A 17,709-nucleotide genomic window follows, 5' to 3' on the forward strand; every position below is an offset into this window, starting at 1 on the left:
ATTTAATTAAAGATGGACTTAGTTTAGATGTTAAGAGTTATCTTTTGTTCAAACAGGTCTTTGCAGAGTAAGAGACGGGGGTTGGTTTCGGGCGGTACTTCAAAATATTGTTTAGTTGTAAAACTAATTGGATAGGCGAAATGAATTTAATTCCCGATGAATTAACTTTACTTTCCTAATGAAAAGACCTTAATATTTACCCTTGTTTTATCTCAACTGTTAACTCAGGAAAAATATAATAGTTTGTAAATGTTGCTGAAAGTATAAAACTTTTATTTGGAGTCATTATAAAGTGCAACAACTTCTCATGATAGAAATCATATCATATAAATTTGTTAAGTTACAAAACTGTGTCCCGATAAACATTTTAGAGAGGTCTTTGGCGATAAAGGTCCTGGATGGACATGTCAGCCGGTTGAGTTAGATCTTTGAAATAAAATCATTAATTAAACCATAAATACCAGATTTAGGTGACGATAGTATGCAGTTAGAGGTAACTAATTGTTCTAAGAAATTGAGAAATATAAAGTCATGAAGGACTCGCTCAATATATTTGACTCATTATTAAAACCGTTTAAGAATATTATAAGTTATAATAAAATGTATTTGAAGGGAATAATCCCGATAGTTAATGAAAAGAATACTGGTACCAGCTAGGGTAACGCTGGTGAGAAGATAAACGAGTAGACAGGTAATCCTTAAAACTATATGTAGGTATAATTCTTTTAATAATAGCGAGTAAAGTATACACAAAGATTCTGGATGACAGGTTGCGGGGTCGTAAATTATTTAATAAGCTTAATACCATTTGCGCTAGGAAAGAAGGAACTTTGGGAAGGACGCAAAGTCTGGCCTGTATGACCATTCTAACAACTCTTTTCTTTTTAAGTCTTAAAAATCTTTTAAGTCGCCTGAAAATACATTTATCTTATAAAAAGCTGTAACGCACTTTTTTCTCTCTACAATTTCATGTAAATCTAATAAGAAATTATTTGGAAATTTATGAAATGTTAAAAAAACGACTATTTTATTAACCGTTATTAACGCTTTAAAATTATTGTAATTATTGGTAAAAATATTGTCAAATGCAATGGCTGAAGTGCTTGACAATTTTAGTTAGCAGGGAGATAAAAATATTTATTCCTGCTAACTTTAACGAAGTTAATAGTTCAATCTTCACAACACTAGAATTAAACAGAAAATTAACATAACAATCCCAGAAACATTGTTACATTGAATTAATGAGGAATTTTAAAAAGAGTTTTCATTAATTTAAACAGAAAGGTATGCAAAAGAAACAGAAGTTGAGTTGCACAGTGTCCAAAGTTGAATATAAGGTAAACTTCAATTTTATTAAAAAGGTAGTCTTTAAAAGAAAAAAATTGTAATTAATAATAATAATAATAATACAATTATTATTATTTAAGATAGAAAGTAGTAAAAAATATTATTTTTCTTTAGTTTTTTCAATTTTAAAGAATAGATTTCAATATAACAAACATGCACAAGAGAAATAATATAATTAAGGAATAAATAAAGAATAAAAGTGAAAAAAGCCATGATTTTTGCTGTAATAAATCTGTATTTAAGATAATTTCTATTATTTACAACAAGCTGGCTAGGTAAAGTAACGTAATAATACATAATATAAATGCCAATTATAATAAATCTTTATTTGTTTTATATAACTTATGTATGGTCTAATTACCTGTGTGTAGTAATATTTTAAGTACTGTAAGCAAAAAGTATTATAAATAAGAAGTAAATAAAACTTCTTTTAAACTATCTTACATCTAGCCAGAAAACATACTTTTTTATTTTTGGGCACTGAAAACATAATAAATTATAATATTTTTTTTTAAAATTATAATCAATTTTTGGTGAACTGTAATTTTTGGTTAAAATTAATAACTTCTTCTGTTACGCGTGAAGACGTTAATGCATTCAACTGACTTACAAAACAAGTGAAGATAATATTTAGATAAGGAATTATCATAATCCACTTCCTCACACATAAGGCACGCAAGGAATCTACCATGAAGCTCTTTTCCACTCCATCCAGCCACATCATTTAGCTATAGTGGAGTTGAGCATGATATCAATTCCTACTACCTCCCTGAGGAGGAAACTAAGGCTGCTCCTTTTTCTAAAGAAATCCTGGTTCTGCAGCTGTTTCGGATGTGACTGAAGGAAATCAATCCACCTTTCTTCCTAGATAATTGGAACGCTCAACCGAGCTCCTTGAATGGTGCATGCAGAACTTCATAAATATCATGCTTATAAAGCGATTTACCCCCTCGAGATCCGATTTTATCCCCTTTACAGTACCAAAACTATACGTAACAAGCGAAACTGCAAACATATTTTTTGTCATTATTTATTAAGATCACTTGACTGGGAACTCATGACAGAGTTCATTAATACCTCATGAATGGAAAACTCAACTTTTGAAGCCAGATGTTAAAGCCTTTCTCGCGTGGCCGTGGTTCAATCCCATACCCTGAGAGAAACCAAGGTAGGATTTACCACACTCCATTACTGCCATGAAACCAGTAGCATCAATAGTAGGCAATTCACACCTCTTCAATTACAGCCACTGATCGTCCCTCTTCAAGGCATTGATCTGGCATTTATCGAGATGAAAATCCATGCGTATGTCCACACTGAACCGTTCACTCAGCTTAACAAGCTGCCTTAAACCTCCTTCAATACCGGAAAAAATACACATACATATACATGAGTTAGCTGGAAACCCCTCTTAACAGATTTCAACTACATGAATAACGAATTCAATGCCAGGCAAATCCAAAGGAAACTCAAGGCATCATCTTAAAAAATCCCTCAGGGAATGTTTATATCACCAATACTCCAATAGTAATTGAAGCCTTATTTTTGGTACACAGCAGAAGATATGTTTGCCGCCTTCTCATAATCCTCCTCAAAAATGTAATAATGACGGAATCAAACTTCCTTCAAAAACTCTAGCGCTCCAAAAGCCAGAGTGCAGCACTGAGTCAAAAGTCTTGCTGTAATCAATATATGTTGTATTCAGGCTGTCTTAACTCTTCTTTGGCACAGCAGGGTGAGGCTGGCTCACCCTGATATATATACGAGGTGCGAGAATAAAGTAATGAGACTGATTTTTCTTTGCAAGATGTGGCAACCCTGCAGCTTGCGTAGACACACCATCTTTGACCTTGGTCTATAAGCTACTTCTAATCCAAGCGGCACATTGATGCAACTGCTCAGTCGTGAGTTGTGCTGTAATACACGTGTTTGTGTCTCTCGTCACAGAAATGAAACCGCAAAATATTGCGCAACGGTATGCCATTTCTTTTTGCGTTAAATTGGGTGGAAAGGCGACGACAACTTATGGTAAGCTTCAGAAGGCTTTTGGAGAGGAGTTTTTCGGTGGCATAAAATTTTTAGTGAATGTTGAAGATGAAGACCGCACTGGACGACCATCAACCTCACGGACAGATGTCAACTTGACCAGGGTGCATGAAATCGTACGATCTGATTGAAGATTATCCGTGAAAATGACTGCAGAAGAACCCAACATCAATCGAGAAACGGTTCGTCTAATATTAACTGAAGATCTTGGCATGAGAAAGATTTGTGCAAAAATGGTCCCCAAAAATCTCACACAACAGCGAGAAACACGGAAAAATGTGGCAGCCGATCTGTTAGAGCAAACGGAAATCAATCCAGATTTGTTGAGCCGGGTTATGACTGGTGATGAAGGTTGGTATTTTCAATACGATCCAGAGACAAAACGCCAAAGTTCGCAATGGTGCTCAAAGGGATCACCCAGACCAAAAAAAACTCGCATGTCAAAGTCAAAAGTGAAATGCATGCTTGTGTACTTCTTCGATTCCAAGGGAATTGTTCATAAAGAGTGGGTGCCTCCTGAACAAACAGTTAACCAATAATTCTACAAAGAAATTTTAGAAAGACTTCGTAAACGAGTTATTCGTGTCCGTGCCAACATTGCTGATAATTGGATTCTGCATCACGATAATGCGCCATATACGCTCTGTCAGTACAGCAATTTTTAACCTCAAAACAAATTTCAGTACTACCACAGCTACCTTATTCACCAGATATCGCTCCGTGCGCCTTTTTCTATTTCCAAAAGTCAAAATGGCGGTCAAGGGACACCATTTTCAAACAACACAAGATGTCCAAAAAGCTGTGACGATGGTCTTGGAGGATATTACAGAAGATGAGTTGCAGAAATGTTACAATCAATGGCAGAAGCGCTGGAATAAGTGTGTGCAATCAGAGGGGAACTACTTTGAAGGAGACAACACAAAACCATGACTAAAACGGTAAGCAACATTTATTTCACAGTCTCATTACTTTATTGTCGCACCTCGTGTATATATATATATATATATATATATATATATATATATATATAGGTGATTCAAAAAGAACTTCACAACTTTAGAAACTTATGAAAATTTATTTAAAAAAATCATAAATTTGGTTGAGGTTTCATTTCATAGCAAAACGTATCAAGTTTTGACTCAGGAGTTCATTAATACCAAATACGGCCACCAGCGCTGTCACTAGAGTTGTTAAAAATAGATACATTTACTGGTGCGGAACGTGCTCACTGAGCAGTTTGGTTTCACAATTTTCATTCAGCAACTGCAGTTCAACATAATTTTCATAGAGAGTGCTGTAGCTGTAGTAAGCTTACTCATAGGCATACAGTGCCTATAATATGCTCTTGGCACCAAACCTTCGCTGAGACAGGTATTTCTGTTAAACATACAAAATCAAGCATCCCTGAAACTGCAGCAGAACAACTCAGAAAAAAGCTTTGTAGATAGTCTGAAGAAATCAACTCGTCGTGCATCATGTGAGACTGGCATTCCACAAATGACTGTTTAGCACGTATTAGTAAACATTTCCACTTGGAGCCATACAAACTAACCATGGTTCAACGCATTACAGATTACGACAAAGTTGGTCGGCTGCAGTTTCATGTGGAAACGATAGGTAGAACTGCTAATGTAATTTTAAATGTAATGTAATTTTAAACATAATGTAATTTCTAATGATAAGTCAACATTTCACATCAGTGGCTAGGTGAGCTTTTTTTTTAAATATGAGACAATATTTAGCAGAAGCATTTTTGATACTTTTTTAAATGTTAAAAAAAATTAAAATAAAATGTCAGAATAAAAATTTGTATGAAAATTTATGCAAAAACTTTGCATAAAAACATATATTTTTAATTTTTTCAATGTGTTTAAAAGATATAATTTGTTTTAAAATTTTCGTTTATCTTATATTAATTTTCATTTAATGTTATAGTAAACTTTAGGCGGTGAGAAAAATATCTAAATGTTAGAGGAAAAATGAAATATTCATTAATAACAGATAAGAATGTGAATTACTCAAGCTTAGGAAAAATAAGAGTGTGTGAGAAGAAAAGAGGTATGTGTGCATGACATGTACACATGCATGTATGAATACATGCACATAAACTTACCATCACTGATGATTGTTGGGAGGTAGAGAAAACCTGTGGAAACGAACAAGAAAGCAAGCAAGTAGATTTTAACCAGAAAATAGGATTATATAAAATGGGGTAATGAGAAGCTGATTGCCTAGGCGGTAACAGAATAGTGTGCACTGTGCCATACAGAATTGTGACAAGATTACAGTCAGTTGCATCCGCATATGGTTTTCTGCCCTTTAAATCTGATTATATAGTACGAAATCCAGTTAAACTTATATCATCCAATTCTACTAGATTGCCCTTACAGTCTAGTTAGCATTTCTGAGTTTTTTAATCATACATACTTGTATTTTCAAAAAAAAAATTTAATTTAGTGCAATTTTTAATGGATTTCTTATGCTACAATTATAAACATATACTCTAAACATTTTATTAGTTTTACTATATGTATGTTGAAATTCAGGGATAACGATATTTTATAAATCATAACGTAAAGAGATATACAAAAATTGCATACAGCAAGATACACAAAGCAAAATACTTCATTTCAAGAAGGAAAAAATTCGGTTGAATTAAAACAATTTGTTTCAGTTTATTCATCCAGTAAAACATAAGTAAATTTTTATCTATTACAATTTAAAAGATTTCCTTTCAATCACCGTTTTTAAAACTGTAACGTTGTATGCTGAGAACTGTAAAAACATAAATCATTTACTTCAAATTACTTAGATAATTTCACAGGCATTTCTTTCTTATTTACATGATGATATTGTAGGTAAATAGAAAGTTTTAATAATTATTTAATTAATCTGCTAAAATACATAGTTTTAAAAGTACAAGCAGTATGTCTACAATAGTAGATTACTTTTTCAGTCTTAATTACCTCATGCCTTCCTGTAATTCATAGTAAGTTTCTCAATTCATAGCAATGTATAAAAGTAATCATTTGCTAATGCACTTCCTAAGTTAAATACTCATAAAAATATCAGGAATATAACCTGTTAATAAGAACATGTAATCTAATACTCCGCTGAAAGAGAAAATCAAATTATTAAATAAGTACTGCTTACCCACTTGGGAAAATAGCATTTTTGCCTTTCATTTAGAAGATTCTACATTTACATCCCTATTGATTTGGCTTTCTTCTCACCCTAAAAATCCATTTCTCATTTAAAAAAATGCCATACACTCTGCAAAATTATACATACTTTGAAAAATAATTTTCCTTTCAAATAACAAATCCCTTATACCTAATCCCAGGAAAAATAGAAATAATGGGTTTAAAAATATTTAAAAAATCAAGAATAATGAATTGTGCATTTTTAATTCTTGCTAATAAACTTGTTTGTCAGTGTTAAATTACTTATTTATCAGTGTATTCAAAAATTGTTTTCACCTGAAATCTTATCAAAATAATGAGCACAACTGATGGAGTGCAGCCAGGTCTCTGTGGTGTATTTAATGAAGGCTTTCTTTATTTTTAAATGAATGAAAGAATCCAAACATAGGGTTTTGAGGTTGTTCTTCAGCTTATGAATACAGTACTGTAGTAGTTACAAAAAAAATGTCATTCCAGATTTTGTTATCTTAATGAAAATAAAAACCATTATTCAGTAAATCATAAGTAAATTTTTATTCTCTACTTGAATGAAAATAAAACTATTATCCTATAACGCATAAGTAAATTTTAAAACATATTCCTTTTAATGAGTTCAGCATTTTCTACGTTCACTTAATTTTTGAATAGTTAAATTCATTCGTAAGTTGAGGATAGGTAATTTAAAAACTTACTACTCACATATTTTTACAACAGCCTAAACCATTGAGAAGCAAAACTCTCATAAACACATAGACAGACTCCTTTTATTCTGTAAGCCTATAAGCCTGCTATTGTACATTTTATAGAACCACTGCATTTTCTTTTCTTAAGACATCAGATGAAAATTCTACATCAAACCAACAAATTATCTAAAAGTTTAAAAAATAAAGAATTTAAAAAAGAAATACTTAGTCATAATTTTCTGAGGCAAATCGTAATATGATAATTAATGGTTTTGTTAGCAAATTGTTATATTGTAATTATTTTTTTCTATAACTCTTACTATCATTCCAAATAATCTTCTAATCATTTCTGATGATTAATAATTTTATGAGGTATTTATTTGTCATGGATATTCTTGCAGTTCATTTTTTATAACTCAGACATAATTGTTTTGTTATTTATTTTATTAGATTAAATTTGATGACTTCCACCTAAGCAGAGATCAGTAAGCTGATTCTAACCTTTTTTCCTGATTTTTTCAGGAAAATACATCACTCCATCTTCAGTTCCTCTTCACTTTCCAGTGTCAGTTATACACTTCTCAGTGTATAACTCATATCTTATACAAAATAATATATCATTTTCTTTAAAACACTGTCAGAGTATTGATCCTAAAACAGTCACTGTGTACAGTTCGCAAGAAAAATTGATTCAATTATATTAATTTATATGCATGTATCTTGCAAGTTATGTAAAGGTAATTTACATTTATTAATTATTTTTCTAAGCCAACCTTAGTCATTTTGATTCTTGATTTGGATACAGATTTACATTGTGTATACATATGCACAGATTATTATTTCTTACAATAAAGTTGTCAAAATCTTTTCAATATCCTTAGAAAAAGTAAATTACTGTTTACTTTTTTAATTGTGTGTGTGTTGCGCGCACGTGCATGCGTGCGTGCATGTATTATACTATATTTTTTTATGCTAAGTTCTAGACTTTGAGCTCGCTTATTCAATTACTTTTTTATAAATAAAAATGTTTATTTTAATTATCACTACACCCAAAATTTTTACACAGCATTGATATTCACATAATCTTTATACCCAAAAAAATCGTTAAATTCCTTTATTTATAATTAATAAAAATTTAATATAACAGTATAAAAACAAGGGGAAAATTTAATATAATCTATAATTTTTATTTTTTGAGGAATTTGATGTTACTTGCCAGACTGGCTGAATTCACCATCAATTTGTATGACCTTCTTTACGAGTATGTCTAGCAATTGATTAAGCAAATAACTTTGTAATGTTTTTCCTTTGTTTCTCAAAAGTAATACACAGTGATTCAGGAGGAAAGAGAAATAATTTGGGAACTGATTCTAGAGGCTGAAATAACGAAAAAGGTTTATGCAAATATATATCTGAAAACGCTTTGTAATCGTATTACGAGTAGCAAAATATTTCGCTCGAATTTCAATTCCCCCGGTGAAATGAGGTCATACTGAAATTTTTCAGGCGTTTTCTAAGAGAAAAATTTGTAGGTTTCTAAATTTTTACCTGAAAAATCAAATAAAACAGATCCCAGAACTGCACCTTCCATAGTTTTCATGATATCCGATGAAAAACAGAAAAATTTGGTGACAAAAAACCGTTTTTTTTAGGTTTGAAGACCAATAACTTTTTTTAAATGACTAATTAATGTATAAATAATATTATCAAAACTTTTAGAGAATTTAATTCTGAGAAAACTGATGTAATAAAGTCTATGAAAAACAAAAAAATCAACTTTTATCATTAAAAACAAAACAGAACGAAACGTAAAAGAAAAATATTATGAATTTGTAAAAATTAAAAACAGGTGTTAGAATAAATTTAGACCACGAAAAATTAAAATACTTTTAATTTACTTATAAAAATTATATACTCGTATATATATTCACTGTGATTTAAATGTTCGAAAATTCGTCCATTGACATCGATGCACTTTTCAACTCGTTTCCTTACAGTTTCTGCCGCCAACTTCTCTCTCTTTTTTTGTTTTAGCCTCCGGAACCACCGAATGATATCTTCTTGTTCCTTGACAAGGGCCGGCAGCAGCAGTGAAAATTCAAACGATCAGTTTATCACATGTGTATTTTTTTCTTCTAATCCTCATTTCATCAATACCCTAAATCAGCAATCTTAGACAGTAAGGTCCAGTGATCTAAGTGGCCAATTTATTTGATCTTTTGTTTCACGCCAAACTAAAGGGCCACCAATCTTTCTTATGTCTTTTAGTCATCTTCTTAAGTCGATTACACAGTTATTACATATTATATGAGGAGCCCATTCCTATTCTGATTACCGATTTTACAAAGAATAATTTATGAGTTTTTTTTAAATTAAGGTGAATTGTTTTTCTTATGTGATTTTGTAGTGAATTCACCATACATTTAACAAAAACTGTTCGAATCATTTACACACTTAACAAGGCAGTATGAGACATCATTTTTCACTCAATACAGATATCACACTATCTGAAGAGATATTCTATTAAAAAAGTAGGTTAACAAAGCCAACAAGCTTTGTGTTGTTTTGAATTGCACAGACATAATGAATCTTGTTCTTGTACGCTTCAATAGAGGTACTATATAATATGTGATTTTTGTGTTTGACATGTTATTTTTTCATGGTTAACAACTGATTAATAGAGTTAAAAATATATACTGACCATATAAATACAAAGTATTCATATAAATAGAAAAAGTGCATGTATAATTATAACCAAAAAACTACAAAATTTAAATTTTAGAATTTTTCAAAAACATATGTTGAATTCTGACTTTAGATTCGTTTTCAATATTAAAAAACCATTTTTAACTTCTTAAATTAAAAAAAACATTTTTGTTTCATATTAAGAAACAAAAACTATTTAATTTTAAACAAGATGTGCACAGAATATAAAAGGGCATATATAAATAAAAATATTGTAATTTCTAACTTAAAGCATTTAACTGAAAAAAAATGTTCAATGAACAGTAAAGGAAATAATAGAAATTCTGGAAATAAACAGAAGTAATTATGAAATAGAGCAACTTTTAAAAAGTAATTTTTATAAACGTGAAAAAAAGATACAATATGGTAATTCACAAGTGGTACGATAAATTATAGTTCAAAATAGCCACTATTACTGTACGTGCGACGCGACTGGCTGCACCTGCCTCCGGTTACTTGACTAAAAAAAATAAAATAAAAGTAATTAAAAGTTTTTATAAAAATGAGAAACGAATCACGTCAACACCTAGTGGTGTTTGTCAGGTAACCGACAAACCGGACAAAATACATTTTTACCCGTAGTAGTACGAGTACCAAGTTATAACTAATATTTTTAAGATGGAGGCCGACTGTTTTGAAACCTACATTCTTAGATCACTCAAAGTTTCGGTCCTGTATTAACCAATCTGTTGTTCTGAAATATTTACTATGTTGATATTTTTTATAAATTGGTCGGGCTTTAATTTTTATTTGTCACTATTATTCTATTCTCACAAGTATGAGTTTAATGAACACAGTGTGGTCTAAGGAGCAGAGCCCTCTGGCTTGACGGGAAAGGCGAGCAACGCGAGCCATGGCCGGCTAAATATGCCTTAACCGCAACGGGAAACGCAATAACCATACAGCACGGTCGAAGTCGCGACAGGGGTGCTCTATTTTTTGGGGGGAATGCAAATATTCTTCAGATACATATTTAAAAACTATTTTTGAGATTTTCTGAATATCTATTTTTTTAATGGTGCAATGGTGTTCGGCGTAGCAGCTCAACCGACACAACCACTGCTATTGTTACTATCTGTGTGACGTGACTGGCTGCACCTGCCTCCAGTTACTTGACTAAAAAACATAAAATTAAAATAAAACTGAACAAGAAACGCAAGTAACCATATGCGCGGAGAAAGCCGCGATGGGGGATGCTATTTTATATACATATATTTATAGAATACAGACCATTAGCCTGCAATTTTTAACCAAAATAACAAAAAGAATACCAAAACAAATTTTAAAAATAAGAAACAAATATTTTTCATAAATAATTATCAATAAAATCTGATCCATCTTGCTTCTTGATTTTTTTCAGATCCCTGCCTTGTTCACTACTGCGGTAAAGGCAGAGAATGTCGAGTAATCGCTGGTAGTGCACAGTGTGTTTGTCAAAGACATTGTCGCAAACATCAGAAAGTGGTTTGTGGTTCTGATGGCCGCCTTTATGATAACCACTGTGAATTACACCGAACAGCTTGCCTTACTAATACCCTCATTGTTGTAGATCACACCTTTGCTTGTCTAACACAAGGTAATGCACTTCAGTTTTCTTACTGTAAATTAAATAAAGATATGAAATAACATAATTCATAACTTCAGTAGGTAATATTACAGATTTTTATCTATATAACCTATATTCCAAGGTATATAAAACTAAGAGATTTTCACTGCAAAAATTATTAGAAGAAAAATAGTGAAATTAATGTACATTTCAATATTAAAATAATTTTAAATTCAACAGTAGTAAAATTATAATTTTTAACAAATGCTTGTAGATTGTAGCCATGACAAATGCCATTTGGCATGTATTTAGTCTCAGCAGCTTAAGTCTTCTTTTTTGAACTTCTTCATCAAATCTTTCTAAAATCTAACTTATTTGAACTTCTTCATAGATAGTCCTTCAATTCAATGAATATTATGTAGTTAACAATGCTTAAACATATTTATTTTCATTTACCTCTACTCACTATCATACCACCTTCTACCAATACTTTTCTTCAGGTTTCAGTCACATCTTTGCTTCATTATGAAATCATATACACCTCGCTACTTCTTAAGAATATATCCTTCACAATATCAAGCAATGCTGGACTTGAGAATGATCCCTGATGAATTCCTAATCATTCTGGAAAAACAACTGTTACTCCTCCAACAAGTTTCTATGGATAACCAATGTAAACAGGTTTTTAGTGCATTATTAGCCCATAAGCAATGCATGCATTATGGGCATGCATAGCCCATAAGCAATAGTCGTAGTTCATCTGTCAGAATCCTAACAAATTCATTTTCCAAAAAAATGTATACCAATGACAACTAAGTTTACTTTTCTATACTTTATAACAAACAATCTTTAAGCAAATACAATCAGTTCAACACTGATAGTTTTGCCAGGCATAAACCCAGTTGTTTAGTACTGACCTCTTCTTTAATCAGTAGTCTCCTTACAGTAAGTTTTTCGCATTTTATCATTAAATGGATCATCAAGTTCCTCTATTAATTGCTAAAGAACAAAATTTCCCACTTCTAATGTGTTCCTTCTCCATTCCTTTGGCATCTTCTCAGTGACTACAATGTCTCTTATCACTTGAAATACGTTTGCTAAAACTCAGTCAACTACTCTTCATTCAGCTATTTTCCTTCCTTCAAACTCCAAAATTATTCTTACAGTACCTAGGATACTATATTTCATTGTCTTTAAGAAAGACATCAACTGTTGAAAACCTCTTCAGATCCCAGTCAATATTATAATCATTTTTTCAGTACAGCAACAACAACTAATAATATTTCTTTCTCATTCAAATTATCCTCCATTTTTCTTTTTGAAGACTGTTTGACCAAAAGAAATCTAAACTGGCAAATATATGAACTTAGAAATAAAATAGAACCAGAAACACATAAGTTAAGAATAATTTTCCAATACTCTTAATAATGTGGAATCCATATCTTTAATCCAGAAGTTTCTGAATTAAATTCTTGATTACACTTGACATTTTCACATGCTACAAATGTCACACATCGAATTCCTGTTGAGATGAATTAGTAAAAAAAAGCTCTAATAAGAAAAGGTAAGAAATTCCCTTTCCTTCAATGATCATTAAAGTAACTGAAGAAATATTTGTTAACACCTGAGATTCCTATTAATACTATTCAATAAAGCTTTAATATTATTCAGTTTTATTGAATAATTAATTGGAATAAGATTAATTGCCTAGAGACAGGTCCCTTGCATTTTATCCATTTCTATTGTTTTCTGTTCCCAGCATCATAATTCCCATTTCCTATAATTTTTTTATCTATAATTTTACCATTTATTAATCAATCATTTTTTCTATTTTCCATTCCCTCAATGTTTTACCTTTTACTAATACTTCTAAACTGTTTTTATCATCCCTTTTCCTTTTATGATATATCCCAACAAATGGACTTTGCTAAATTTTTTTAAAAATATATATATTATAGACAGTATACTAAATGTATTTTGAGGAATCTAAAAGTAGAGGACAGCTTACTACAAATAGATTTCTAAAAGGTATAAAAATTTACCTTAGAACAATTATTTTGTCTTTATTTCTTGAAAAAGAATTAAAATATTTGTAAAAAACTGCACTTAAGAAATAATCAACCTAAGGAGAAATGCAGTTATTCTCAGGATAAAGAAAAACATGTTTAAATATACAGATAAAATAGCAATTTAATGTTATTATTCTATTTTACCTGTTTGAAAATATAAAAATAGATCTGCTGCTTGTACCTGCTTGAATATTATTGATTAGTTAATAAAAATTCTGTCTTTACTTCATTAGAAATGTGAAAGTACTACTTACTGTATTTTATCACCATGCATCAATAGTATCTACTTGAAGTAGTAATACAAAGAAATTTGATTTCTTGCCCCCAGAGTTTATTCTGTCAATTGCACCAAATACTCTGAAAATAATGCAAGTATTTTCAGTTTATATGATTAGTATTAATACTAACAATATTTTTATTTATTTATTTTTAAATTTTTATTTCATTTTTATTTACTGATATCTTATTTACACTTCTTATCATTGAAAATAGAGATAAGAAATAAATGTAATTATACAACTACAAAATTATTTCCTATTATTACAAGTTTTTCTTTTCTTAATTTACATTAGTTTGTTTTCTTTTAGCCTTGTTGGGGAAAAGTTTGCTTAAAAGGGTTCCAAACTTTTTCATGAACTATGTAATGTACAACATTTAAATATTTCTACTCCATCTCACACAGAGTTTGGATTGATAATCAAGTTAGAACAAATATGCATTTACGCTTTCTAAACTGACAAATAATATCTATTTTGATCATTTTTATTCAAATTGAAAGAGAACAGAAATGAGGAGACTTTATTACCATTGGCATAAGAGAAATTAAGAAGATTCATAAGGTTGTTAGTACGAACTGCAACAAAGAATAAATACAATAGATTAGTAGCATTTACTACATGAACCGATAGATTTACATTCAGACTGTGTTAGTATAGTATAATATTATCATAATGTTTTACATAAAATCAGGATTTATTCCCTGTGACAAATAACTCTGTGACAAAATCAAAAATTTTCACAAGACAGCTTGACAAATTCTGAAATAATTAACTGACTAGTTAATTTTATAAAACTACTAAAATAAGGAAAACACCAACTGCCTAACACCTTTTTGTACAACTATTAAGAAGAGAGTTATTTGCTACACTTTTAAAGTATATGAATTACTTTTTAAGTATTGGAAAACAGGATTTGATGAAAATCATTCTGTAATCATTTATCACCACATTCCATTTCCTACCACTGAGATGGACAATCATTTAAGGTTTTTTTATTAAACATGTAAACTCATAAAAAAGTTAATTTAAAAATGAAGGGAAAATGAAAAATGCCCTGTTATGCAAAACTGATTCACTGAATGAGAAATAAAAAATATAATACAAAAAAAAGAGACATGTAGACTTCAAGATTAATATTTATAAATTTATAACTTTTATTCTTCTCCACCATCACACCTTTTTAACTTTTACCAAACTTTTGAGACTCCACTAATCAATGCTCTCTAATATGTTCCAGCAAGTATTTGCTATTTTTTTTTTTTTTTAAATAGAGCCACATTATAGGAAACTGATTGTACAATTTACTTGTGTTAATGAATGTCTCACAAATAGAAAAAAGAAATCAACAATAGAAATCATATATCATAATAAATTAAAGATACTAAGAAATATAGCTTGAAAATTATATTATTTAGAAAAACATGTCAATTAGCAATCAGTGTTTGGTTTCATATAGTCATATAAAAATACATAGAAAATCCTGACAACAGGATTTTCTTGTATGTAATCCTGTTGTAAAACAGGATTTGAAAAGAATCATTCTGGAACCATTTATCACCACATACAATTTTAATTACTAAAGATTGTATGATACAAAACCATAAATAATTTATGGATATGCTAAAAGTAATAGCAATTAATTAATAACATGATATTTATTTAACACAACTTATTCGATTATATGAAAGATCAGTGTGATATGTTTTTACTGTTTTGTAGATGGAAAATTTATCCCAACAAAATCAAATTCTTCTAACAGTGAGCTTTATTTGACAGTCTCTACTGAAAATAATGATGTTGAACCTCAAAAACAAGATAGTGATCAGTACATAAAGCAACAATCTTCAAATAATGTTAGCACTGAACAAACTCCATATGGTAATCCAGAAGAGAATGAAGCAGATTCAGATTTGTATTACGATAAGGAAGACTGCACATTACAAGAATATGAGATAATGAAAGTAAGTGTAATTATTCTCTTTTTCACTCTATTACCGAGTTTAATTCAGATTAGTACAAATAAAGTAAGACTTTCAGTGAGATTTAATTCGACAAAATCTCTTGCAACCATATTATTGCTATTGATTTCTCAACTTAGAAATTTTGTTTTTATTCATCAACTAGTTGACTGATTTTTATGCACCACTGGTTTTATTCAGTATCAATCTCATAACCACACTCTAGAAGTGCATTTTACATATTCAGTTTGAATTATATTTTCTAACTATTGTCTTTTTTTTACAGTATTTATCCTTTACATTTCCTTTAACAATTAAATCAACCAATCTTGGATACTTAATACCTACATCCCAAGATGTTGAGTTTATTTTTTACAAGATTCTACCTCAGGATCTTTTATAACCTTCTATAGTATATCTTTGCATCATACATTTAATTTCCAATTCCTTCCCATAACTTCAGGTTTAAACATCCTCTATTCTTTTTATTTCTATTTCAATTTGTCACAGTCATAAAGCATTTACATGCCATAAAATACATTTTTAAATATTTTTCCAGAACTACCATAACTAAAAATAATTGAAAAAGTAATCCATCTATAAATGTATTCAAATGATTTTCCTACTTAAATTAATATATTTCCATAAGTCCTTCTATATTTTTATAACCTGTTAGGTCCCTGGTTTTTACCTTTCGGTCAACACCTCTAATAGTCATACATTTTGGCCTTTTTCTCCCAAAAAAAGGTTTTTTTTATAAACTTTTTCATTATATCTCTCTTCCAATCAATCTTTCCAGGTTTCATTGCTGCTCTGTGTTTTCTATTAAGGTAGTTCATAATATTTGATAGTTCTGCTCATCTAGAAAATAAGTAGTGGATTTATTCATTGCATCTAACATATCAATCGTCGTGTTTTAAACTACAATGTCAATCTATTCCAGTTTTTTACCAGTAATCATTTACTTATTGATGTAAGCCAGAACAAATTTAACTATCATTAATTGAATTAGATGTCCAGATATCACAGCTTTGCATTCTGATTGAATCATAAGATCTATAAATATAAAAAAATTAAATTTTACTGCAGTCAATGATAGTTCTAACATTTCTTTTGTTCTAGCATTTGTAGTTCTAGCATTTCTCAAAGACTGAAAGAAAGTATCGATCTAGTTAAATACAGAATAGGGTTATTACACTGTTTATTAAGTTACATATTGAAGAACATGTTTTAAAAAGTAGCAAAAAAAATCTGATTAATCTAATTAAAATTATTTTAAAACTCATCAATAGATTAATAATGTTTCTGGAGAAGGAAATCTTTTATTTAACTTTAAAACTCCATCAGAAGATCTTTTGGATCATTGGTTAATTTTTGAAAATAAAAAAAATATCATAATAAAATCCTTTCTTCTAGATTGAAGGATTATGTTGTATAACATAAAAATAGCTCTGTTGTCTGGTTTGAAAAAACTGAGTAATTGTTTTTTTTATTTTAGTTTTTTTTTTAATAAATGAATTAAAGAAAAAATGGACTAGGAATATTTTTTTTAGCAAAATGACTGCATTCATAAACAAAAATGCATGGAATTGTTTGTATTTTTAATTTACTATAAATTTATTATGACTAAATTAATTCTTATAACGTATTAATTTCTTACAATATCTGAAACATCTCAGGCATTAAACTCATGTAAACTGAAGGGTGAGAAAAAAGATTAAGTGTAAATACCCATAGTCACATTTAAAATCAGTTCCTGTATATCCCTAAAGTTAAATGCAGAGCATTGGATGCAGAGTTTAACTGCATTCTGTTTGTTATATACTATGATTTATTAGTCGCTCATGACTGTAGC

General features: G+C 29.9%; 1 protein-coding gene across 9 annotated transcripts in view; it reads left to right on the plus strand.

Moving 5' to 3' along the window:
* LOC142331252 (follistatin-related protein 5-like) overlaps nucleotides 1-17,709 on the plus strand; it is a 411,468-nt gene that overhangs the window by 304,988 nt on the left and 88,771 nt on the right. For 7 of the 9 annotated variants that reach the window (XM_075377020.1, XM_075377029.1, XM_075377011.1 and 4 more), the window contains exons 4-5: nucleotides 11,364-11,579; nucleotides 15,616-15,857. In XM_075377020.1, coding sequence (XP_075233135.1) covers nucleotides 11,364-11,579; nucleotides 15,616-15,857 — 458 coding nt within the window. The remainder of the gene's footprint in view (nucleotides 1-11,363; nucleotides 11,580-15,615; nucleotides 15,858-17,709) is intronic. The other 2 variants (XM_075377064.1, XM_075377074.1) reach the window with 2 other exon arrangements.

Source organism: Lycorma delicatula, chromosome 1 (genome assembly GCF_047948215.1).
Source record: "Lycorma delicatula isolate Av1 chromosome 1, ASM4794821v1, whole genome shotgun sequence".
Taxonomy (NCBI): Eukaryota; Metazoa; Arthropoda; class Insecta; order Hemiptera; family Fulgoridae; genus Lycorma; species Lycorma delicatula.